General features: G+C 42.1%; 2 protein-coding genes across 2 annotated transcripts in view; both read left to right on the top strand.

Moving 5' to 3' along the window:
- The window catches only part of prf1.3 (perforin 1.3), a 10,634-nt gene extending 1,898 nt beyond the window's left edge, over positions 1–8,736 (top strand). The window contains exons 2-4 of the mRNA XM_026917887.3: positions 1,426–1,937; positions 5,098–5,967; positions 6,510–8,736. Of these exons, the coding sequence (XP_026773688.2) occupies positions 1,426–1,937; positions 5,098–5,967; positions 6,510–6,810 (1,683 nt within the window). The 3' untranslated portion in view covers positions 6,811–8,736. The remainder of the gene's footprint in view (positions 1–1,425; positions 1,938–5,097; positions 5,968–6,509) is intronic.
- A 4,002-nt stretch (positions 8,737–12,738) lies between these two features.
- The window catches only part of stx1b (syntaxin 1B), a 38,585-nt gene continuing 23,823 nt past the window's right edge, over positions 12,739–27,500 (top strand). Inside the window, exon 1 of the mRNA XM_034298363.2 lies at positions 12,739–13,080. Within this exon, the coding sequence (XP_034154254.1) occupies positions 13,051–13,080 (30 nt within the window). The 5' untranslated portion in view covers positions 12,739–13,050. The remainder of the gene's footprint in view (positions 13,081–27,500) is intronic.

The following is a 27,500-nucleotide window of genomic DNA, read 5'->3' as shown; positions in this document are numbered from 1 at the left end:
GATAAAGTTAGCAGTGTAACTGGAGTCAGAGCAGATTATGGAGGAACTGATGGAGAACATTATACATTAGAGACTCAGAATAGTGATATTCAGTACTGTGATATTCAGTATAGTGATATTCAGTATAGTGATATTCAGTTCTGTGATATTCAGGATGGTGATATTCAGTATAGTGATATTCAGTATAGTGATATTCAGTACTGTGATATTCAGGATGGTGATATTCAGGATGGTGATATTCAGTATAGTGATATTCAGTACGGTGATATTCAGGATGGTGATATTCAGGATGGTGATATTCAGTACTGTGATATTCAGTATAGTGATATTCAGGATGGTGATATTCAGTACTGTGATATTCAGTATAGTGATATTCAGTACTGTGATATTCAGGATAGTGATATTCAGTACTGTGATATTCAGTACTGTGATATTCAGTATAGTGATATTCAGTACTGTGATATTCAGTACTGTGATATTCAGTACGGTGATATTCAGTATAGTGATATTCAGTACTGTGATATTCAGTATAGTGATATTCAGTATAGTAATATTCAGTACTGTGATATTCAGTTCTGTGATATTCAGTTCTGTGATATTCAGTACTGTGATATTCAGTACTGTGATATTCAGTACTGTGATATTCAGTATAGTGATATTCAGTACTGTGATATTCAGTATAGTGATATTCAGTACGGTGATATTCAGTACTGTGATATTCAGTACTGTGATATTCAGTATAGTGATATTCAGTACTGTGATATTCAGTATAGTGATATTCAGTACTGTGATATTCAGTATAGTGATATTCAGTACTGTGATATTCAGTACTGTGATATTCAGTATAGTGATATTCAGTTCTGTGATATTCAGTATAGTGATATTCAGTTCTGTGATATTCAGTATAGTGATATTCAGTATAGTGATATTCAGTATAGTGATATTCAGTACTGTGATATTCAGGATGATGATATTCAGGATGGTGATATTCAGTATAGTGATATTCAGTATAGTGATATTCAGTATAGTGATATTCAGTATAGTGATATTCAGTACTGTGATATTCAGTATAGTGATATTCAGTACTGTGATATTCAGTATAGTGATATTCAGTACTGTGATATTCAGTATAGTGATATTCAGTATAGTGATATTCAGTTCTGTGATATTCAGTATAGTGATATTCAGTACTGTGATATTCAGTATAGTGATATTCAGTATAGTGATATTCAGTACTGTGATATTCAGGATGATGATATTCAGGATGATGAACTCTGACCCGGTTCTGCAGTGTGGATCTCAGTAACATTGTGATTCTGGTTCCGGCTCTGTTTCTGCATTACTGAATGTCCAGCAGCTGTGATCTAACACCACTACAGCTGTAAATATGATGTGTGTTAGTCTCCTGTCTCTCTCTCTGTGCAGAGCGTGATGTTTTCCCCCGTCCTGCTCCTCGTCTCCGTCTCCGTGTCCTCGTGCTGTCGCGTGGCCCCGGTTACCGACTGTACCCAACCTTCGTTCGTGCCGGGTCACAACCTGGTGGGCGAGGGCTTCGACATCGTGCGGATGAAAACCACGGGCGCGTTTGTGGTGAACGTGCAGAGCTACATAACCGGCGGCGTGCACGGAAACTGCACCATCTGCCGGAACTCTCTGCTCGGCCGAGAGCAGAAACTGCCGTCCGCCGTCACCGACTGGCGCGTGAAGGTGAACTGCAAACGCAGCATCAGCGCCCGGGTGTTCGAGTCGTCCAGCTCCGTGCTGAAGCAGAGCACCAGCTCCACCAGTGTGGGCTGGAAGGTGGGTCTCGGGCTGCCCATGGTGGGCGGGGTAGCGGTCGGCGGCACACACTCCAAATCGTCCATGTTCGCACGTTCCCACGCCTCCCAGGACAAGTTCTTCTACACCAACCACGAGTTCTCCTGCCGCTACTACTCGTAAGTGTGTGAGTGTTTGTGTGTGTGTGTGTGTGTGTGTGTTTGCGAGCACTTCCCTTCAAACTTTAAAAAGAATTGTCAGAATTGTCTTTACAGCCAGCAAAATCTTAATTCTTATATGAAACACACTATTAAAACGGCGCCGTTACGTCATCGAGTCAGGTTTTACCGTCTTTCATTCGCATCACCGCCACCATGACCTGAGTGAGGAGACACATAGGGTTCCTCTAGGAACTGGACCCACAGGCGTGATGGAGCAAGAAGAGCATCTGCACTCTCACTTCCATTAGTTATAACTGTCTCCTTCCCCCACTTTTCTATTCAAATATTACATTCAGTGTAAAAACCTGCATGAGCATGAGTTTAACTAAAACACTATGCTTCTGTATTTACGCTAGAATTTATTTTAATATAAAAATATTTTAAATTCCTGGAGTAAAATTTCTTCTTATTGAGTATTCTGATAGTGGGTTAGACTTTGTCTGTTATTGGATTGTTAAATGTGTGAATTGTGTTGTGAATGAGAACATAATGATGAAAGAAATAAGCAGATTTTTCTTTTATTCAGAACTTTTACAGTTTATGTGTTTTGAGCCCAGGAGCGGTCCAGAGAGCCACGTTACTTCCTGTTTCGTGTATCGTGATGGTGGGAAAGGGTTGTCACGGTGATCGGTATGTAAAACAGACACACAGGAACGGAGCTCTGGAATAAGCTTAGCTTTAGTGAGAACATCATGAAAAACACACATTTCGTTGTGTATGAGATTGGCTCCATGTTTGCAGTTATTCCATCCTGATGACAGGCAACGCATCCAAACAGCGCTGCCTGAGTGTCGGTGCCAAAGGAAAACTTGCCAAAAAGAGTTTACACTCAAGTCTTCATCACTGAACAGTTAATAACTTAAAGTTAAAACTCTAATGATGCTCAGACTCAATGAGGATGATTTCCTTCTGAGTTACTGATGCAGAGTTTCTTCCTCATGTCGTCTCAGGGAGCTTTTCTTCGCCACCGTCGCCTCGTGGCTTTCTCATCAGGGATAAATTAAATAAAAGTGTTATATAAATAAAACTGATCTGAATTGACAGTAAGGATGATCCTATGGTAGTGCCGGCCATTTTGCATTATAAAAGTGACGTCTGGAATTGCGCAGGTTCAGAAGGAATTCTTCTACGTGAAGGCAAACCTGTGATGATAAGCCCCGCCCACAAACTGGTCCAGAGTCGATCCTGAGTGCAGTTCCACAAAGCTGTAAGGATGTGTAGAGGTCTTGATGGAAGACAGAAAACGGAGGCTTTAGTGTAGAACTGGTTGAAACACACAAACAGCGGCTGGTTGTGACCCGGAGAATCTGCTGTGTGTGAAACATCACTACGCTTTCAGGCAGCTAGCGTAAGAGTGTTCTAGCGGGAATTACACTTATATACGATCTCTCTGTCTGGTATGGAATATAGAATGGAATATAGATATATAGATTTTATTTATATATTCATTAAAAGTGTTTGCAGTAACGGAGCAGTATTACTCATACTTGTGTTGACTTTTGTTTGACTTCAGTGTTGAGACTTTCTGCAGAAGCTCCAGACACAAACTGCTGTCGGAGCACTGTGGCGGTTTCACACACTCTCACTTTAAAGTGTGTGTTCAGCAGCTCGGGGCTGGAGGTGGTCACGAGTGTGAAGCGCTGACTCGGGAGCGAGCGGCTCTAGCACAGCGTACAGCATGCAGTGAACTTCTTACTTGTGCTTCCTACATGTACAGGAACGGCCAGTGCCGTGGCACGGAGATAAATCCCACACTCAGGGCTGCGACTGAGGGCAGCGGATCATAACAATCATTTAAAGTGTCCCTGAAATCAAAACTTCTCAGTGTTTCAGTGCTTTCGCTACTTGCACCTGTTTCTATATCTAGAAAAAAATCGTTTTGGAGATTTTCTCATATTTATTTTATAGTTTGTCGCTATAAATCTTGACTCACCTGTACTAGTCTCGTGTTCATCCAGTTAAACAGTGTGTAGAAGGTTCACACCCCGCGCTCGGGGCAGAGCTAGCTCTTTATCCTGGCATGAAGACGTTCAGTGACTCAGCTCTTACTGTAAAGCTGCCCTTCAGTGAGCTTAATGCTGGTCCTGAGGAACACAAAGTCTGAATAAACAGAATAAATATAATGAATAAACAGCTTTCCAAAGTCTACATTAAACACATTTCTGTTCATTTTATCAGATTTTCTTCCTTCTTGATGTAAAGTGGGCGGGGCTAATCTTGGGTAATGTCCACATAGCACCAATCCTGAGGCTGATATTTTATCAAAACATTATGTTCCTCTCTTTCTCTCTGTCTCTCTCTCTCTCACTCTCTCACTCTTTCTCTCCGTCTCTCTCTTTCTCTCTCTCTCTGTTTCTCTCTCTTTCTCTCTCTCTCACTCTCTCTCACTCTCTTTCTCTCTCTCTCTGTTTCTCTCTCTTTCTCTCTCTCTCACTCTCTCTCTCGCTCTCTCACTCTTTCTCTCTGTCTCTCTCTGTATCTCTCTCTCCGTCTCTCTCTTTCTCTCTCACTCTCTCTCTCTCTCTCTCTCTCTGACTCTCTCACTCTTTCTCTCCGTCTCTCTCTCACTCTCTCTCTTTCTCTCTCTCTCTGTTTCTCTCTCTCCCTCTTTCTCTCTGTCTCTCTGTTTCTCTCTCTCCGTCTCTCTCTCACTCTCTCTTTCTCTCTCTCTGTTTCTCTCTCTCCCTCTCCCTCTCTCCCTCTCTCACTCTTTCTCTCTGTCTCTCTCTGTTTCTCCCCCCTCTCTCTGTCTTTCTGTCCCTCCCTCTCTTTCTCTCTCCCCCCTCTCTCTCCCTCTCTTGCGCTCTCACACTTTCTCTCTGTCTCTCTCTGTTTCTCTCTCTCTCTCTTTCTCTCAAATTCAGAGGGGTTTATTGGCATGACATACTGTACAATGTATTGCCGAAGCATTTATATGGGTAAGGAATAAAATCTGAACAGAGAACAAATGATAAAATTAACAAGTGAAGAGGAAAAAAAAGCAAACAAAACGAAAAAGTACAGTCTATGGGCTATGAGTGGTGTGTGTGTGTGTGTGTGTGTGTGAGTTCATGAGCACATCAGTTTCCTCTCTCTCTCTCTCTCTCTCTCTCTCTCTCTCTCTCTCTCTCTCTCTCAGTCTCAGAGTGAAGGCCTTTCCTCCTTTAACCAAAGAGTTCATCCAGTCAGTGAAATCTCTCCCTCCAGCCTATAACAGTCAGTCTGAGTCTGCTTATCATCACTTCATCTCCATCTACGGCACTCACTACCTGCGTCAGGTGAATTTAGGTGGTCGTGTGAAGTCCACCACCGCTGTGCGCACGTGCCAAATCGCCATGAAGGGTCTGTCAGTGCGGGACGTCAGTAACTGTCTCTCTGCCGAGGCGTCGGCCGTGATCAAGGGCGTCCAGGTTAAAGGTCAGACCAACTACTGCAAAAGCAAGAGCAATAAACTGGACAACAAAAGCGGCTTCAGCGCCTCGTTCTCGGATCGTGTTACCGAGGTTTGGGGTGGAAACGGAGGCAGCGCGGATCTCCTGTTCTCTCCGGATAAACAGCACGGATACACCGCATGGATGAAGACGCTGCAGACCGTCCCAGGCGTCGTGTCCTACACCCTGACGTCGCTGCACATGCTTGTGAGAAATGACTTGGCCAGGAAAGCAGCTCTGCAGAAAGCCATCAGCAAGTACGTGATGAAGAACGCCGTGGCCTCGTCCTGCTCCGCCAAGTGTAAAGTCGGACATCGTAGTCCTGACTGCTCGTGCAAATGCGGCGGACATCAAAACATCGACTCAAACTGCTGTCCGAGTCATCCCGGAGTCGCAACCCTGACCGTCAAGGTGGAGCGCGCCGCCGGACTCTGGGGAGATTACTTCTCCAAAACCGACGGCTACGTCAAAGTGTTCTACGGGAAGAGAGGAGAAACGACGCCAGTTATTTGGAATAACGATTTCCCGAACTGGAATTATGAGGTTCGATTTGGAACTGTGAACCTGGCACACAGAACGTGAGTAAATACAGCAAATAGTGTTTAAACCATCTGGTCATTTCACACATCACAGAAAATAAGTAACACCTGGGAGCATGCTGTTATAAAAATAATAATCAGCATGAAGGAGAGTTACTGTTTCCACCCTGAAGTTGATTATCTTCCTAGAACAGCACATACCCAAGTGTTTATTCTTCTTACCAACACCTACAATTTTTTATTTATTAATAAACAATATGTCATGTTTTTTTATCTGTACATTTAATGTTGGGGAAACAAGTTAGTTAGTTAACTAGTTCCATAAATGCTAAATAAACATCTCCTTCGCCGTATCAACAAAGTATTTTAATCTGTTTATTATTAGTGGAGCGTTTGCTGTACACGTCCCTGTGAATGAGCTGTTGCTATAGAAATGATAACGTATTAGAAAAAGTGCATTAAGATAAACCTGCGCTACTGTCAGAGCTGCTGTTCTAGAAAACTAATCAACACCTTCTGACCAATCACAGTCCAGAACTCAGCATGGTATTCAGCATTTATCATTTTTTTCCTCATTACAGGTCTATACGTTTCGAGGTGTGGGATCGTGATAACAAGTGGGATGATAACCGTCTGGGCACAGTGAACATCGTTCCTAAACGAGGCGTCAACGTGAAGAAGCAGTTTGGTCTGAAACATGGCACGCTCTTCGTCTCCATCACGGCCATCTGCGGTCCGAACCTGCAGGGAGAAGTGTGTGAGCGCTACACCCCTTCACCTGAAGCCGAGCGACTGCTCACCTACCCCGAGCTGCTCCAGAACCGCCGTCACGCCTGGAGTGAGGAAAACTACGGCACAGCCAGAAACGTCACCATGCTGTAGAGAGAAGAGATCGTTTACTTCTCATCAACATGCCATGCAGCTCCTTCGCTCAGAACTACGCTGTGCTTCGACCCCTGTGTGTAAACGTTCATATCCTGGGGTTTTTTTTCGCTTAGATACCATAAGTTACAATATTCCTTCAGTTTCTGATTGTAGTGAGTCTGTAAAAACCACACCACAGTAACATCTTCCCAATTTATTAATAATAATGATAATAATCTTTATTTACATAGCACTTTTCATTTTGACGCAATCTCAGGGTGTTTTACATAAATTTAAAAAATAAATCTATAAATTATATGTATAAGGATATCACAGCGAGGATAAATGATGAAAGATATTGGTATAACAATTTACATTAATAAAACAATCCTCAAGACGACCTGCTACGTTGCTGAGACGTAAAATGGAGAATCTGAGGGCTTACATCCTAAAAATCTGCATAAATCTTCGTGGCTAAACCGAACCTGCCACATTTACAAAAGTTTCTTCTTCATACTCACTTTTTTACGTTATTAAATTCCAATCAGCCATCAGTTACTAAGTGCGTTCACTCCACATTTACATTTAGCCACGCCCACAAAACTCTATAAAAGGCAAAGATAGCTGAAAACGACAAAATGGCGACTGAACGGTGAAAGAGTGACTTCTAAGCAGAGCGTGTGCTAAATCCTCCAATAATGCAGCTCAGCCACTGCAGCGCATCAGCTACTATACACACACACACACACACACACACACACAGAGATGACGTTTCTGCTTTTTATAGGGTGCCATTACTTTTGTCCTAATTGAACAGCTAGACTTCTTTGTCTTAATTTATGGGTTTGTTTTGGAATAGTGACTTATACTCAAATTTACACCAACTCAGGAGTGAAACGTAGGATACGAACGTTTTTTCTGAAGATTTTCAGGAAAACATTTCTTGTGTAAAAACTCCTGTGAACAATTTACAAATAATTTTCTTACATAAACGAATAAACGGTTCCTAAAACAGCCATTAATTACACAGCTGATGTGACTGTAAGGGCTGATTTCATTAAGTGAAGCGTCAGCAGGGGTTAAGCTATTTGTTAGCTATCGCACTTCCATTTTTTTAATTGATAAAAAAATCTTTACATCCTGTCAAAGATCAATCGATCAGCTCTATATCCCTATAGCCCTCTATATCAGCACGTTCATGTTTACGCAAAATTTGTGCATCTATTGTTGCTTCAGTACAAAATATTAATCAGAACAGCAGCGGATGGAAAAACACACGCAGTCGTTTTATAGCAGAGATTTTCAGAAATTTGCGAAACAGTTGGTGTTTGTAGTTTGAGTTTCAAAAACAGATTTTCAAACTTTGGGCCTAAAAGTTCTTAAAAGCAGACATCGCACTGTGTAATCGTTTTAATTAGCATGATTTGTGATTATAAGTGTTGTTTGCAAAATATACTTTTGGCTGATTATTATTTTTTGTTTGTTTGTTTCATTGTTGTTCATTGCATTAAATAATTATTACACATTTAATTATTTTCAATAATTCAGACTTATCTACAGTCACAATACAATATCCAGCACACTCATGAAATCCCAGAATGCACTGCTGTCTCATTTGCTTTTGCATTTACTATTTTTTTATTGAATAATTTACCAAAATAATCTGTAGCGCAAAATGTACTAGTTAATAAAGCTTTAATAAAAATGATTTTCTCGCAACGTGTCATCATTCCTGCGAAACAAAGGACGTTAAACTAAATAGTAAAACTCTTATTCCTGCGGCTGAACGCGTTACTCGGTGGACACAAGCTCGCTGATCCTGCTTTCAGTAGTTTGTGCTCTAGTTCAGTGTGCAGTCACGGTGTTTCCTATACGACGTCCAAAACAGGAAACAGTAACCTGCGTCTGTATGTGCAGAACACAGAGATTTCGGTGCAGACACTACGGAAAAACTGTATACGCATTTTATTTTTACTCTATATGACTATATTCAATTCAATTCAGTTTTATTTGTATAGCGCTTTTAACAGTGGATATTGTCACAATGCAGCTTTACAGAAATATATACATATATACATAAATCAAAATAAATTGTAAATGTGTGAATTTATCCCTAATGAGCGAGTCAGAGGTGACGGTGGTGAGGAAAAACTCCCTGAGATGATATGAGGAAGAAACGTTGAGAGGAACCAGACTCAAAAGGGAACCATCCTCATCTGGGTGCAACGGATAGTGCGATTATAAATCATTCCCTTCTATTATTGTGTACTATAAGGACAAATAGTGCAGTTGTGTAACCAGGAAATTCATCACAGTTTTTACAAGAAGTCCATCTGGTTAAAATCTATCCACTGTCCACTGATGGAGTCCTGAGTACGAAGCTGCTCGTGGCAACTGCAGCCCCAAAGCCACTACAGCAATCACAGTCCCAAGCCATTACAGTACAGTACAGTACAGTACAGTACAGCTCCCCATATGAGATCCCCAAACCATCTCCACAGCCCCCAGGTGGCACCATCCCCAGCAACCCCACTGATCTTCAGGCTGTCCATGTGAGTCCCCAGCAGCAGCATCTATAACAGCTATATATAACAGCTTCAAGCTAGCACTAGTAATGGTAGCTGCTGCTGAGTTCTGGTCCATGAGTATTTGTTAACAGTGAGGGTGAGGCGAGAGGACACGCCCAGGACAGCGCACTGAAGTCGGTCACGGAAGCTCGTCCTTGGGCACCGCAGTGAGCAGAGCCTTGAAGCTGGGGTCAGTTGAAAGCTACTGAAGAGCTCCTTTTAATGGAGGTGCGGGTTGGTCATTTGTGTTCCACAATTACATCACAAGTGCAGATGATTCCCGTTTTTGTAATGTTACAGTCTCGCCACCAAAGAATGCGATCACATGACCAGCGTGCTCATTGATATATTTTTTGTGAGTCTTCTTTGCATTTTTGTTGGATTGCAATACTAACTTAAGGTGCATACTGCCACCTAGTGTGCCGGAGTACGCTTCTGTGTTGTAATTTATAGTACAGTATAGTGTACACTGATCAGCCATAACATTATGACCACCTGCCTGATATTCTGTAGGTCTCCTTTTGCTGCAAAAACAGTTCTGACCCGTCGAGGCATGGACTCCACTAGATCCCTGAAGGTGTGTGTGGTATCTGGCTCAAAGACGTTAGCAGCAGATCCTTTAAGTCCTGTAAGTTGTGAGGTGGAGCCTCCATGGAACGGACTTGATCCCCACAGATGCTCGATCGGATTAAGATCTGAGGAATTTGGAGGCCAAGTCAACACCTTGAACTCTTTGTCATGTTCCTCGAACCATTCCTGAACAGTTTCTGCAGTGTGGCAGGGAGCATCATCCTGCTGAAAGAGGCCACTGCCATTAGGGAATACCGTTGCCATGAAGGGGTGTAACCTGGTCTGCAGTAATGTTTAGGTAGGTTGTATGTGTTAAAACATAATCCACATAATCCACATGAAGGCCAGGACCCGAGGTTTCCCAGCAGAACGTTGCCCAGAGCATCACACTGCCTCCGCCAGCTCGCCTTCTTCCCATAGAGCATCCTGGTGCCATCTCTTCCCCAGGTAAGTGACACACACACACACACACACACACACCCGGCCGTCCACATGATGTAAAAGAAAACGTGATTTTTCGGACCAGGCCACCTTCTTCCATTGCTCCATGGTCCAGTTCTGATGCTCACGTGTCCATTGTAGGAGCTTTGGGTGGTGGACAGGGTCAGCATGGGCTCTCTGACCGCTCTGCAGCTACGCAGCTCCATACGCAGCAAGCTGCACTGCACTGTGTGTTCTGACTCCTTTCTATCAGAGCAGCTTTAACTTTTCAGTAAGTTGTGCTACAGAAGCTCTTCTGTGGGATCGGAGCAGACGGGCCTTCACTCCACACGCATCAGTGAGACTTGGGAGCCCATGATCCTGTCGCTGGTTCACCGGTTGTTCTTCCTTGTTAAACAACTGCACTATTTGTCCATGTAGTACACAATAATAGAAGGGAATGATTTATAATCGCACTATCCGTTGCACCCAGATGAGGATGGTTCCCTTTTGAGTCTGGTTCCTCTCAAGGTTTCTTCCTCATATCATCTCAGGGAGTTTTTCCTCACCACCATCACCTCTGACTCGCTCATTAGGGATAAATTCACACATTTACAATTTATTCTGATTTAATTTAATTTGAATGTATTTATTTCTATAAAGCTGCATTGTGACAATGTCCATTATTAAAAGTGCTACACAAATTATTAAATTTAAAATTGATTATTGAATAGTATAGTATATAGTATAGATTATTATAGTATAGTATATATATATAGATTCAATTCAATTCAGTTTTATTTGTATAGCACTTTTAACAATGGACATTGTCACAAAGCAGCTTTACAGAAATAAATGGATTCACAAAAAAGATATATTGCAAATATTTGAATTTATCCCTGTGAATTTATCCCTAATGAGCGAGTCAGAGGTGACGGTGGTGAGGAAAAACTCCCTGAGATGATATGAGGAAGAAACGTTGAGAGGAACCAGACTCAAAAGGGAACCATCCTCATCTGGGTGCAACGGATAGTGCGATTATAAATCATTCCCTTCTATTATTGTGTACTATAAGGACAAATAGTGCAATTGTGCAACCAATAAATTCATATGTAGATGAATTATGATGAAGAATGTAAATAATGTAAATATTTTTACACCTAACAATCTATTTTTTGGGAAATGTTTTGCTTGAAAAGAGTGCTTGTGCTATCCTTCTTGCTCTGAGATGCTGTATTTTAATGCAGTGAAAGACATATGTACGTAAAAGCGTCCACATACTTTTTCTGGCCACTGTATCAGCTACTGACCCACTGCAATCCATTACAAAATAAATATCTATATGGTTATATTGCATAAGTATTCACCCCCACTGACCTTTTCCCACATGTTGTAGTGTAACAGGGCAAACTGTGCTTATTTAATTAGCTTTACTGTGTCATGTGTCTTTACCAGAAAAAGAATCAGAAGATATTTTGATGCCAAAACCTGAATCTCTGGCAGCTCAGCTGTGAGGACAGAAAATAAAATGTTTTTAAAACACAGAAAAACTCCCTAAATCACAAATCACACACGCATTAAAGCTGCATCACATACACCAAAATGTGTGAATGGAGAAACGTAGCCATGTCATAACAAAGGGCGTGTGACGTCAGTCTTTCCGTTTCCATCCCGGAAGTCGCCTGGGTTCCCCCGAGCTGCGCAGTGCGCATGCGCAGTACAGTACGAACCGAAGGCTCAGGCCTTTCCCATTAATGAGGCGTTACTGTGCTCGTAAAGGCGTGTTTACGGCCATTTATATACGCACATGAATGCAGCAGACATGGAGGAGGAGAGAGAGAGAGAGAGAGAGAGAGAGAGAGAGAGAGAGTTCACACTTCCACACTATCGCACTAAACAGTGTGTCAGAGATTAGTGCGGAAAAAATTAGCTAGCTAAGCGTTTAACGTCCCTGTTACCATGACAACCGGTTCCCTGTGAAATAGTACGCACTCACAGATGTGGAGAAGTAATAAAGCTGCGTGTGATTTTACGTCCTAAGCGTACTAGCGTACTAAACAGAATAGTAGGCTACGTCACCCACCAACGGCTGCGGCTCGCGCGTCGCCATAGCTACTGCGCATGCGTACTGTTCTATACGCACTACACAGCCTGGCGCGTTTAGTATGCGGTGTGTTGAGAGTAGCTGCGCGCGCTACACCTAGCCTACTGTTCAGGCTTCCTATTCAGTACGGTAGTATGCGGAAGTGGAGGGAGGGGGAGGGAGGGGAAGGGGGAGGGAGGGGGAGGGAGGGGAAAAAAAAAAAAAAAAAAAAAAAAAAAAAAAAAACAGGGAGGGAGTTTCGCGCATGCGCAGTGCGTCTCCATCCCTCCGCATCGCTCCCCCTCTTTTTTTTTCCTCTTTTCTGCAGCATCAGTACCGAGGACGCACAAGCACACTGTGAAAAAAGGACAAAAAGGGGGGAACAGATTATTCCTTTTTTTTTGCAGAGAAAAAACACAACCCCTTCTTTAAGAAAAGAAAGAAAGCAGGATATTTTAAACAGAAAAGGAGGAGTCCAGGGGAAAGAAAGAAGGAAAGGAAGAAAGGAAGGAAGGAGGGAAGGAAGGAGAGCGTCGGACGCGTGAAGAAGAGCTGGAGCACGCGCTGTGCTGAGACTGTCTGTGTTTGTGTCAGTAAACGCACCACGGCGGGGGAGAGATGAAGGACCGCACACAGGAACTGCGGAGTGTAAGATGCACCCTATCCCTCTCTCTCTATCCCTCTCTCTCTCTCTCTCTCTTTTCCACACTCCTGTCTTTATGCCTTTATTCCTTTCTTTATCATGAAGGCTGGCTCTGCGTGTTCTCGGCCATTTTAGGGATGTGGTGCTGAAATGGCTCCATGGTGAGATCTCCTCAGAGCAGGGATGCAGGCTGGAAAAGCTTCATCTTCAGCGCCTGTAGTGTGCACTATGTAGGGAGTAGGGAGCCATTTCGGGTTCTCAATGAGCAGAGTGAGCGCGCGCGTGCGCCCGTGTGTGTGTGTGTGTGTGTGTGTGTGTGTGAGGCTGGAGCTTCAGGTTCTTTAGGTGCATTCATGTCAGGATGGTTAATCCTGGACACACACACACACACACACACACACACACACACACCTGTGCTGACTGAATGTGCTGTTATAATGCTTCAGTGTGTTGTTATAACCTGTGTGGGATGAACATGTCCCTCATCACTGCATCAAAAGCTCTCTCTCTCTCTCTCTCTCTCTCTCTCTCCCTCTATTGCTCTCTCTCTCTCCCTCTCTCTCTTGCTCTCTCTCTCTCTCTCTCTCTCTCTCTCTTGTTCTGTCTCTCTCTCTCTCTCTCTCTCTCTCTCCCCCCCTCTATCGTTCTCTCTCTCTCTCTCTCTCTCTCTCTCTCGTTCTCTATCTCGTTCTCTATCTTGTTCTGTCTCTCTCTCTCTCTCTCTCTCTCTCTCTCTCTCTCCCCCTCTATCGTTCTCTCTCTCTCTCTCTCTCTCTCTCTCGTTTTCTATCTCGTTCTGTCTCTCTCTCTCCTGTCTGACTGGTTTCTCCACTTCTATTGATTGCTCTTTATTTATTTCGGCCCGTGGTGGTGGTGGAGGTGGTTGGCGGGTGGAGAGGGGGTTGCGGGAGGTGGAGGTGGAGGAGGTGGAGGAGGAGGTGGAGGAGGAGGAGGTGATAGAGGTGGGGGTGGAGGAGGAGGTGGTGTGGTGTGGTGGTCAGGGTGGGGGTTAAATTTAAACCATTTGCATTTTTATGATGGATCTGGTCTCCTGGTTTTTATATTCCATCACCGTGTGTTTTATTTATTAGGAGGCTGGACACGTTGCTGCTGCTGCTGCTGCACTTTATTCCTCAGCACTTTATTCCTCAGCACTTTATTCCTCCATTTTTTTACATTCGTTTTAAATGTAACTTGACTGATAGCTGAACAAACATGGCTGCCCATGAGGCCTTATATAATTACAGATACATACATGTGTGTGTTGGTAGTGAAATGCGGCCTGCAGGCTTTCTGCACCATCACTGAGAGAAAATGCCTCAACCTCAGTGCACCGCGCGTGTGTGTGTGTGTGTGTGTGTGTGTGTGAGCGATCTCCCAGTGTGTTAGTCCACAGATATGGCTACCGCACTGCCGTACCTCATTGGCACACACCATGCATCTTTTCCTTCATCTCTCATCATCTCGTCCATTTTTAAAACATGATTACATCATCACGCTGCACAAGATGATAAATATTACATAAATATATTCACGCCTAAAATCGAGGAACTTGAGCACGGCGTGAGCTCGGTGTCTTTTAGAAGCTCACGCCGGTGAACACCTCGCCTTCATACACGCCATTGTGTTATTTTATATATTACGTAATCACACAGAAAAGCGCCGATGGTGGAGGTGAGTTAGGAAATAATGACATTTTATGTAATCATCATCATCATCACACCATCATCATCATCATCAGGAGCAGCAGCAGCAGCATCACCGTGACGTGACACACATCTTCATCTCCATCATCTTCCTCCTGCGAGGAAAAGCCTGCACGGCACACAGAGACAGACAGAGAGACAGTCTGAGAGAGAGAGAGAGAGAGAGAGAGTCTGAGAGAGAGAGAGAGAGAGAGAGAGTCTGAGAGAGAGAGTCTGAGAGAGAGAGAGAGAGAGAGAGAGTCTGAGAGAGAGAGAGAGAGAGAGAGATGGTCAGACCACATCTTCACCTGCCGTTGTCGTTTTTCTGATCCGTGCTGCAGCATCGAGCAGGAGTGTGCACTCGCTGACCTGGAGGGACCAGAGGAGTGTGTGTGAGTGTGTGAGTGTGTGAGTGTGAGTGTGTGATGTGGGTGTGCACTGCAGCATGAATCCTGCTCCCGTTTATCCATTAACACACACGGCTGGGTGGAGATTTTACAACCCGGTGCTCCAGGGCTCGAGGAAAAGAGTCTAAAATAAAGAACTGATCATGCTGATGATGGCATGGTGCACAGATGTTACAGATGTTGTAGAAGTGACAGATGCAGATGTTAAAAATGTTGTAGATGTTGTAGATGTTGTAGATGGTATAACTGTAGATGTTGTAGATGTTGTAGATGGTATAACTGTAGTTGTACATGTAAAACATCTTGTTGATGTTTTAGGTGTAGCTGTTGTAGATGACATCAGTGTTATAGATATTATAGATGTTGTAGATGTTGTAGATGGTATAACTGTAGATGTTGTAGATGGTATAACTGTTGATGTTGTAGATGTTGTAGATGGTATAACTGTAGATGTTGTAGATGTTGTAGATGGTATAACTGTAGATGTTGTAGATGTTGTAGATGGTATAACTGTAGATGTTGTAGATGTTGTAGATGGTATAACTGTAGATGTTGTAGATGTTGTAGATGGTATAACTGTAGATGTTATAGATGGTATAACTGTAGATGTTGTAGATGTTGTAGATGGTATAACTGTAGATGTTGTAGATGTTGTAGATGGTATAACTGTAGTTGTACATGTAAAACATCTTGTTGATGTTTTAGGTGTAGCTGTTGTAGATGACATCAGTGTTATAGATATTATAGATATTATAGATGTTATAGATGTTGTAGATGTTATAGATTTTATAGATATTGTAGATGTAGATGTTGCAGATTTTGTAGATTTCATAGACATTGTAGTTGTAGATGATGTACATGTTGTAGATGTTGTAGATGTAAGACATGTGATAGATGTTATAGATGTTATAGATGTTGTAGATGTAGGACATGTGATAGATGTTATCGATGTAGATTTTGTAGATGTCGTAGATGCTGAAGATGTAGATGTTGTAGATGTAGGACATGTGATAGATGTGATAGATGTTGTAGATGTTGTAGATGTAGGACATGTGAGATGTTATAGATGTTGTAGATGTTGTAGATGTAGGACATGTGATAGATGTTATAGATGTAGATATTTTAGATTTTATATATGTTGCAGATATTATGGGTGTTGCAGATGATGTAGCTGTTATAGATGATGTAGATGTTGGAGTTGTTGTGGATGTTATAGATGATGTAGATGTTGTAGATGTTGCAGATTATGTAGATGTTATAGCTGTTGTAGAAGTTATAGATGATCGGTGTTGTGGATGTTATAGATGATGTAGATGTTGGAGTTGTTGTGGATGTTGCAGATGATGTAGCTGTTATAGATGATGTAGATGTTGGAGTTGTTGTGGATGTTATAGATGATGTAGATGTTGCAGATGATGTAGCTGTTATAGATGTTGTAGAAGTTATAGATGTTGCAGATGTTGTAGATGTGTTCACAGCTGTCATGTGCGTTGTACACATGTTAGCTAAGTTCCTCAGACAGAACCTGGCCCATGTCCATTATCATTATTAATTCATCAGGACTGTATATAACTCTCATCATGATTACGTCACTGACTTATGGACAGTGAGAGCTTAGTGGCCAGAAAACTGCTGTCAGCGCGAGAACCTTTATTCTATTATAATAATAATAATAATAATAATAATAACAATAATAATAATAGTAATAGGGAAAATTTTAAATTAAAATGTTTATATCTGGATTTCTGTAAAGCTGCTTTGTGACAGTGTCCATTGGTAAAAGTGCTATATAAATAAACTAGAATTGAAAACTGAATTATTATTATTATTATTATTATTATTATTATTATTATTATTGATTTACAGATGAACATGTAGGTGGATGGATGGATGGATGGATGGATAGATGGATGGATGGATAGATAGATATGCTTTTATAAAAAGGGTTCTAACGGATGGTTAAGGATTCTACCATCTTAGAATAGGTCTTGGAATCGTGTTATTAAAAGGGAGACTGTGTGTTACAGGGTTCTTCATAGATTTCATAGAACATTTAAGCGTTCTCCCACAGGAACAACCCAAAGAACCCTCTAGACCTCCAAGTTTTATTTTACTAAGTATGTGATTGGATCTGCAAATTAATGAAGTGATGGATGGATATGTTGATGTCTGTTGGATGATCCAGTAGAGAGACGGATGACCCAGTAGAAGGATGGATGAACCAGTAGAAGGATGGATGAAGCAGTAGAAGGATGGATGAAGCAGTAGAGAGATGGATGATCCAGTAGAAGGACAGATGAAGCAGTAGAGAGATGGATGATCCAGTAGAGAGATGGATGAAGCAGTAGAGAGATGGATGATCCAGTAGAGAGATGGATGAAACAGTAGAAGGATGGATGAAACAGTAGAGAGACGGATGAACCAGTAGAAGGATGGATGATCCAGTAGAGAGATGGATGAAACAGTAGAAGGATGGATGAACGAGTAGAGAGACGGATGATCCAGTAGAGAGACGGATGAAGCAGTAGAGAGACGGATGAACCAGTAGAGAGACGGATGATCCAGTAGAGAGACGGATGAACGAGTAGAGAGACGGATGATCCAGTAGAGAGACGGATGAACGAGTAGAGAGACGGATGATCCAGTAGAGAGACGGATGATCCAGTAGAGAGACGGATGAACGAGTAGAGAGACGGATGAACCAGTAGAAGGATGGATGATCCAGTAGAGAGACGGATGATCCAGTAGAGAGACGGATGATCCAGTAGAGAGACGGATGATCCAGTAGAGAGATGGATGATCCAGTAGAGAGACGGATGAAACAGTAGAGAGACGGATGAACCAGTAGAGAGACGGATGAACGAGTAGAGAGACGGATGATCCAGTAGAGAGACGGATGATCCAGTAGAGAGACGGATGATCCAGTAGAGAGATGGATGAACCAGTAGAGAGACGGATGAAGCAGTAGAGAGACGGATGATCCAGTAGAGAGACGGATGATCCAGTAGAGAGACGGATGAACGAGTAGAGAGACGGATGATCCAGTAGAGAGACGGATGAACGAGTAGAGAGACGGATGATCCAGTAGAGAGACGGATGATCCAGTAGAGAGATGGATGATCCAGTAGAGAGATGGATGATCCAGTAGAGAGACGGATGAAACAGTAGAGAGACGGATGAACCAGTAGAGAGACGGATGAACGAGTAGAGAGACGGATGATCCAGTAGAGAGACGGATGATCCAGTAGAGAGATGGATGAACCAGTAGAGAGACGGATGATCCAGTAGAGAGACGGATGATCCAGTAGAGAGATGGATGAACCAGTAGAGAGACGGATGATCCAGTAGAGAGACGGATGAACCAGTAGAGAGACGGATGATCCAGTAGAGAGACGGATGATCCAGTAGAGAGATGGATGAACCAGTAGAGAGATGGATGGAAGTTGAAATAGATAGAGAGGTGATTAGATAAAGGATGATGGGTAAAGGACTGATTGTTGCATGGAAAAATACATGGTTGGCTGGATAGATGGACAGATAAATAGATGGATAGATGAACAGAAGGGTAGATGGATGAACAAATGAAGGTCTGTCAGAGGGACTTTGCTGGATCTACACCACAGTATTATATGACCTGCTTTATGGCAGTACAGCTGAATGGTTTGTAATGAAACTCCACCCCCTCCCCCACAAACTCCTCCCCTCCCCCACATCTCCTGACAGCTGCTGCAGTGTAAATCAGAGAGAACAGTGAAGGAGGTCACTGACACCACCTTCAGCTTCACATCTCATAACATCAGCAGTGCACACATTATTTCCCCTGTTCGTTCCTCAGAACATCTGAATAGCACTCGTTCCTCTCGTTCCTCTGAACATCTGAACAGCACTCGTTCCTCTCGTTCCGCTGAATATCTGAACATCACTCGTTCCTCTCGTTCCTCGGAACATCTGAACAGCACTCGCTCCTCTCGTTCCTCAGAATATCTGAACAGCACTCGTTCCTCTCGTTCCTCAGAATATCTGAACATCACTCGTTCCTCTCGTTCCTCGGAACATCTGAACAGCACTCGCTCCTCTCGTTCCGCTGAATATCTGTACATCACTCGTTCCTCTCATTCCACTGAACATCTGAACATCACTCGTTCCTCTCGTTCCACTGAACATCTGATCATCACTCGTTCCTCTCGTTCCTCTGAACGTCGCCTCTGTCTCAGGAATCTGATCTGTAAAAACTAATATTCAGCTGAAAATAAAGATGGCGTGTTTGTCAGAGAGAACATTATCAGTGTGATACTTCTTGAGTGCAGCGGAAAAACACCACGACCTCCACAAACCAGGCGAGTGGAACAAACGCATACAGGATTAGAAGGATGAATGAACAAACGAATGACTGAGTAAACAGATGGATAGATGGATCTGTCCTTTTCTTTAGAACGGCAGCTGAGCGTATTATATAAGTGTAATATGTGAGGAATAACACACGCTGTTGTATGAAAATAATCCACGCCACAGTAGCGTAACGCTCTATTCCTCTTATACCTCAGCCATGTGCCAACACTTCCAATTTTTATTTATTAATAAATGACAAGTTGTACTTTTTAACTGTTATAGTTACATTTAATGTTGTGTCCATGAAAATCAGTGAAAGAACTTCTGTTCACACTTAAAAAACAATCGCAGCTCTCTGTTACAAAGCGCTGACACTGGAGACTCCTTCCATACATGTCTTCTTACTTAGATAGATACATAGATAGATAGACAGATAGATAGATAGATAGATAGATAGATAGATAGATAGATAGATTCTTTACTGTCATTGCACAGGGTACAGTGAAACTGAGTGTCCTCCCTAATGCTGCATAAGAATAAAATAAAAGGAGTAAGGGATAATATAAATATAAAAGGATATAAATATTAATATAAAAGGTCAGATCTGTTCAGTTGAGACAGTAAAGCATTTAAGATCTTGCTCTCAACACACTGCACGTTTAAACAGTGTGATCCGGTCAGATTTATACATTTAAATATATATAACAATAGAAATTAAAATTTATTTCCTTGAAGAAAACATCACCATATCAACGATTACACACGTTTTTTAATCTGTTTATTATCAGTGGAGCGTCCGCCGTACGAGTCGCTGTGAATGAATGAGCTGTTGCTATGGAAACAATGACGTGTCAGAGCGAGCGCATTAATATAAACCTGCGCTACTGTCAGAGCTGCTGTTCTAGAGAATTAATCAACACCTTCTGATTCAGGAATTCAACAGCAGTGTGCTATAAAAACATATCGTTTGCACTGATAATTGTACAGTAACTGATTTTAAAAAAAAAAATCAACTTACAAATATCCTAAAACTGATAAAATAATCTGAAATGAAGGAATAGATGGATGAATGGATGGATGAATAATTGGATCAGTTCTGTCCTGATAGTATATTTATCATTTATAATTAACTTTAGTGGATTATGTGAGTAGTTTCTCTGTCCAGAAGAAGCGCCAGTTAAAGACGCCGGTTTTTACTTCTGAATGAGACACGCGTTAAGTGGGTGAACATGCGCCCTACCTAGGGACCCTCATTACTGCCAGCTTTAGTTTTAGCTGATTATTGAAATAATGTGCCCTGTCATGGAGCTGTGTTTACCCTGCAGTGTGAGTGTGTGAGTGTGTGTGTGTGTGTGTGTGTGTGTGAGTGTGTGTGTGTGTGTGTCTGAAGGAGAGAGACGGGTGTGTAAGGTCACACACAGCCACCGGCGGCCTTTGATACTAAATTTAAAACTGCTGCGGTGGTTTGAAACTGCGGTTACGACAGAAATGGCCGCTGCTGCTGTACGCTGGAATGAAGCTTCACCACCGTGTCGAATATAAAGACGTTTAATATTTAGATTTTTTTTTATTGTCTCATCTCTTTTCAGTGCTGCAGATTATTTTTCACAGTATACGGAACATTTCAGTGAATAATAATAAAACATGCAGCTGATTAGGAAACACATATTTGGTGTCTGAAGCTTTATTTATTTCTGTAAAGCTGCTTTGGGATAATATCCGTTGTTAAAAGCGCTATAGAAATAAAATTGAATTGAATTGAAGCTACAATGCTAATGTAGCTAACATGTAATGGAGGCTTATAGCCACGTGCTTAGCATCGATCACTAAACATCACGTGTAACTCATCACACTGCAGCCTTAACGTTCATGCCTGAGGAACATCTCCACAACTTTCCCCTAATTAAACACACCAGGCTTTATGAATATATATAAATATGCAGATTAGGACATTCCTCCATACAGTGCTAATATCGCTAACTTAGCTAGCGGGTTAGCTTAATGCTAGTACACTAGCTCACGTTAGTCACACGAGTCTCGAATTTTCTACGTTCTCATTTATTTAAACCTGTCACAATATATTTTAATGTTACCATGACAACCACCGTCTGTTACGTCACTAAGATTAGCTAAGTTACCTAGCTAGCTTAGCAAGCAGGTTCTCTAAACTCTGATGTAATTGGTCCAAAGCTATGGAGCTTAATTAGTTCTTAGAAAAATGTGAATTTAGCAAAACTAAAGTCTTAACACATTTGATCCAAAACTCTTAAATTTTTGTAATAAACGACACATTTCCATTTTCACCCACATAATAAAATTAACTTCAGTAAAAACAACGGATTAACAGACAAACACACTGGACCATTTTTTCCTCTGTTAAACTGTGAACAGTTTATTTTTATTTTATTTTATTTTTTAGTTTTTTGAAGCTTTTGTAAAAAAAATATTTTTATTTGCAGTTACCTCAGACTCACTGAAATTTATTTCGAAAATTCGTTTCCTTCTTTCCTGTGATCTTGGAAAATTGCTTTCTGCTGAATGATTTTATTGGCTCACTGCCACGACACCTGCATGAATGTGGGCGTGTCTATGCAAATTAGCTGCCTCTGAGGGTAAATTGGGGCATGTCATATGCATATGATATGCAAATCAATGACTATGGGGCGGAGCTTGTTTCCACGCAGCTGACGCTGATTCGTCATTTACGCTGTACATCATTGTAACGGTTTAGCTGTCGATCATGTGATGTGGGCGTGTCACTGCTGTCACAGTTTTTAAATTTATGATTTAATGTCAGAAAACTCACGTTATTGTCTTAATTACTTTAACTTTACGTGCTCCGTGTGGCCGCTGCATTTATAATTTATATCCGAAACTAACTTTTACACGCTGTTTTTATCTGCTGTCCAACATCGACCTTCACAAATGATCTCTGAGTCTAGAGCTGATTAGATTTAGTGCTCGTAATTTATAATGTATTTTAGAACGTATGAGTGTCAGTGGTGATGTTCTCACTGAGACACTAAACTCTAATCTGACCTCCATCTCGGTGTTCCAGATAACGGAGCTTTAACTTATCTCTTTATTTCATTTTACACACACACACACACACACACACACACACGCGCGCACACACACACACACACGCACACACACACACACACACACACTGCTCACTGTGCATTATGGGCAATAAATACTCTCTGCATACACACACCATATGAACACTGACATCCAGTAACCACCATCAGGAGCAGTGTTATTCTAGTGTTAGCCTCAAATCTAATGCGAGAGTTTGAGAGTTTGGAAGGGGTTTGGAGGTGTTGGTGGAGTTGGAGGTGTTGGTGAGGCTGGAAGGGTTGGAGGTGTTGGAAGTATTGGTGGGGTTGGAGGTGGGCTGGAGGTGTTCGAAGGGGTTGTTGGGGTTGGAGGTGATGGAAGGGGTTCGAGGTGTTGGAGGTGTTGAAAAGGGTTGGAAGGGCTTGGAGGTGTTGGTGGGGTTAGAGGTGGTCTGGAGATGTTGGAGGTGGGTTGGAGGTGTTGGAAAGGGTTGTTGGGGTTGGAGGTGTTGGAAGGGGTTGGAAGGAGTTGGTGGGGTTGGAGGGGATGGTGGGATTGGAGGGGGTTGGAGGTGTTGGAAAGGGTTGGAAGGAGTTGTTGGGGTTGGAGGGGTTAGAAGGAGTTGGTGGGGTTAGAGGTGATCTGGAGATGTTGGAGGTGGGTTGGAGGTGTTGGAAAGGGTTGGAAGAGTTTGGTGGGGTTGGAGGTGGGTCAGAGGTGTTGGAGGTGGCTTGGAGGTGTTGGAAGGGGTTGGAAGGAGTTGGTGGGGTAGGAGGTGGCTTGGAGGTGTTGGAAGGGGTTGGAAGGAGTTGGTGGGGTTGGAGGTGTTGGTGGGGTTGTTGGGGTTGGAAGGGGTTGGTGGGGTTAGAGGTGGGTTGGAGGTGTTGGAAGGGGTTGGTGGTGTTGGAAGGGGTTGGTGGGATTGGAGGTGGGTTGGAGGTGTTGGAAGGGGTTGGAGGTGTTGGAAGGGGTTGAAGGTTTTGGAAGGTGTTGGTGGGGTTGGCGATGTTGGAAGGGGTTGGTGTAGTTGGTGAGGTTGGAGGTGTTGGGTGGAGAGACTTCGTGCTTGGTTTCCATCAGGTTGATTTAGGAATAAATGGTGCAGTTGTATTGCTGTAGAATGTAAAGAGACAGCCGGGGGCAGAGGGTTAACTCGCCTCTAATGCACTTTAATTGTGCTTAGTCATTCTGAAGGTACTTTATTGATCGCTCGCTTCAGGATGAAGAAAACAAAACCCACAAATACCTCAGAGTCCACGATGTGGAGCTGACTGCTAAAATAACCCCACTACAGCTCAGAGAGAACACCACCACACATTGCTCTGCTTTTCCTAAAAAAATCTACACACTGATAATCATCACGGAGGGAACGATGGAAACACTCCCTCTCATATTCATGATATAATAACGATCCTTCTGAGGAGCTTCAGTGCCAACTCTTAAACACCACACACACGGTGATGAGTCACATCACACTCACACGTACAGCTGTCTTTATAAATGTCATTTAGCTACAGCAACATTTACCAGCGCTCATGTTTCTTTATGGCAGGAAAAATTCTGATACGTGCCTGTGCATCTAGAGCAGATAAATTCCCGTCTTAATCCCTCATCTGCTCTGCATCGTTTTCCTAAACTCCTGCATGCAGACTGCACCAGGCAGACCGAACTGTTGGATAATGGAGTTTTCAGCCAATCAGCTTCTGTTCTCTGATGTCTGAGAGAAGTGTGAGTCTGAGCTCTGCCTCTGATTCGGGTTATGCAGATGTTCAGGTGGATTTTCTGAGCTTCACGTTTAATTTATTAAAATCACCTGAGTGTAGTTTCCAGATTTTTCTTGCGTAGAAGCGTCTGAGACGGAGTTTTACAACAGCGCCTAGACCAATGCCTTAAACACAAACATGTACCTTTAAATCTGGAAAAAAATCAGGGATAGAAAATGTGGACTGAAGAATGAAATAGCTTTTTTATTTGCTGTCGAATGTAACATGATGTAACATATAAGCAAAAGACAATTTAAAACTGAAAAATAAAAGACTAATATGATGATATATAAATGAGAAGATGGAGAGAGTTGAAATAATTCTAATAAGAGTCTCGTATATCACTAATATATTACTGCATGATTAGAGCTAGCTGTAATTCTCACAATCACTGGTTTAATTTAACAAAATGGCTTCCACACTCATTGTTCAGCAGCTCATAGAATAGCACTTGATCCAGCACATCCTGTTATGGAGCTCTGACAGTTTCTCAAGAGCAACTTAATGAAGCCACGAGATTCAAAATGGAGGTGATGAAATCGTAATGTGTGTGTGCGGGATGGAGGAGATTTTATCACACTTATAATTCACTATTTTGATTTGTAGAATTAATAAAATAAAGTCAGTGTTTGTGTTAATTCGATGCTCTGCTGTGAAGAAAACGGTGTGAAGGATAATCTGACCTAGCGCTCATCTGCTACGCTTACAGAGAAACTTAAACTTCATTCATCACTTTATCCTGAAAATATTCACTGCTCAAGTCTCAATGTCTTTAAAGAACTTTTATATCATTAATTAATTAATAGAGTAACAGCGACGCTGGACTTAACACAGTCGATATTACATGAGAAAACTGTGGTTAAGTTCAAGATCAGATCCACGCCTCTGTTTTAGACAAACTCCGCCTCTACGTGTGTAACTCTCACAGAGCTCGTGAATAGCGCTGAAGTCTGTAGTTTCGTCTGAGCTCTGAATCCTGATGTGTGAATCCTGATGTTCAGTATTAAATCCTCACTGCACTCTTAACTCTCAACACAGTCCTGAGTCGATGCAAATGTCATTTCAGATCGTCACACTCACACACTAACCTCGATTTAATGAGCGCGCTGGTTATTAAATATAGTTTCATATGCTGGAGATTCATATGCTGTTTTATACGCATTAGTGGCTTGAGTAGAGAGAATAATATTAGATTCTTTATGATTATATTTATTTAGTCGGAAAAGTTAGATGAGCAGCAGTGCACACTGGGACGTAACAGTGATTCTGTGTTTTTATTCATCTTCAGTAACTGCTTTATCCTGAGAGTCACGCTGGAGTAAATTACTAACTCGTTTATATTTTGAGAAACAAAACCAACCAAGTTCATTAGAAAAGGTACAAACAAAAATAATAACTGCAGGTTACTATTCACACACACACACACACACACACACGCGTCTATTTTAGAGTTGATGTGAGTTAAATGTGGTAGTATAAAGCGCTACTACGAAACAAAACAAACAATTTGACTTGTCTTATTTTTAACCATAAACTAATCCTTCATGTATAAAGGTAACCGTCGTTATTGCGTTCTGTTAGCCGCTTATCCAGACCAGGGTTGTTGTTTTGTTTTTTTTGTAACTGGACCTTTATGAATTTTAGTTAAATATGAGTTTTGTTTGTAGATATTTAGCATGGAGTGAACCACACTGTACAGTAAATTAGCATGATAATAATAATCACAAAGTATTGTTCACTATACACCTGCTTTCCACTTAGCATGAGACTCACTAAGTCTGTCCCATTATTATCCTGTTACTATAATGCTAGTTCATGTGTTAGCTTGTTTACTTGGAAGGGCCATTTTTTGGAGAAAGCAATCCCATAATTCCATTCAGCAGTTCACCTGTGTACTGAAAAGCTCTGCCCACCTGACATCACACACTCGGTTCCATTGGCTGAGATGAGCCACATGTTTACCTACACTGCTTACATTAAGGTCACACAGCTACCATACTGTGTGTGTGTGTGTGTGTGTGTGTGTGTGAAGCTAACAGATGGTCTGAGGTGTGTAATCTGAGCCTCGGTTTATGTAACACTGCACTATTCAACTCACACACATCAAGCACAGCCATAAACCAAAACCATAAACCCTGATTTATATTTTTTAAAAATCAGCACTGTGTTATTATTAAATATTAAAATAATAATGACATTTTATTCCACTGCAGTGCTGTTAAACTCAGCAGCAGCTCTGACAGTAGCGCAGGTTGATATTAATGCGCTCGCTCGGATACGTTATCGTTTCTATAGTAACAGCTCATTCACAGCGACGTGTACAGCGGACGCTCCACTGATAATAAACAGATTAAAAACGTCTAATTATTCATATGGTGAAGTTTTCTTAAAGTAAGGAGATGTTTATGTAGCATGTATGGAAGGAGACTCCAGTGTCAGCGCTTTGTAACAGTCAGAGATGAAGCTGTAAGTTTTCCGACGTCTTCAGGACAGAGGAGTTTACGCTTCTCTGCGGTTTCTCAGTAACATGCGGAACAAGCTGCGATTTCTTTTGTCTTATTAACGTTAAGAGAGAGAATAAAGAGACGCTGATGAGGGAACAAGTGTTTATAGCTGCTATAACGTAAGCGACAACAGGAACTAACTCATTTTCGGGTGTGTGTTCACTGTGTGTGTGTGTGTTCACTACTGTGTGTGTGCACTTGGATGGGTTAAATGCAGAGCACAAATTCCGAGTAAACCCAGAGCCTTTAACCGCTGAGGCACCACTGCCCTCAGAATCTCACATACTCTATAGATTTTAGTGTTTGAGTCAGATTTGTACTAAAGTCACCTTTTTCCATCAGAAACAGAGCAAATCAGCTTCGGCTGGGTGGAAATAAGCTCCGCCCACCACACACCCAAGTTTTCCTTCATGTATATCTAAGCTCCGCCCACCACACACCCAAGTTTTCCTTCATGTATATCTAAGCTCCGCCCACCACACACCCAAGTTTTCCTTCATGTATATCTAATTTACACAAACACTCCCTGATTTATGCCTGTGTTCTGTGAAATGATTCAGCAAAGTGCAGTTATCCAAAAGTTATGAAAGCCTCCAAAAAGCTTAAAATAAAATAAAATCTTATCTTTGATTTTAATTCAATTACTGGTATTGCGTGGGAAAATAACGCTCTCGCTG

The sequence above is a fragment of the Pangasianodon hypophthalmus genome, chromosome 23, assembly GCF_027358585.1.
Source record: "Pangasianodon hypophthalmus isolate fPanHyp1 chromosome 23, fPanHyp1.pri, whole genome shotgun sequence".
NCBI lineage: Eukaryota > Metazoa > Chordata > Actinopteri > Siluriformes > Pangasiidae > Pangasianodon > Pangasianodon hypophthalmus.
This window is presented reverse-complemented; position numbering and strand designations above follow the sequence as displayed.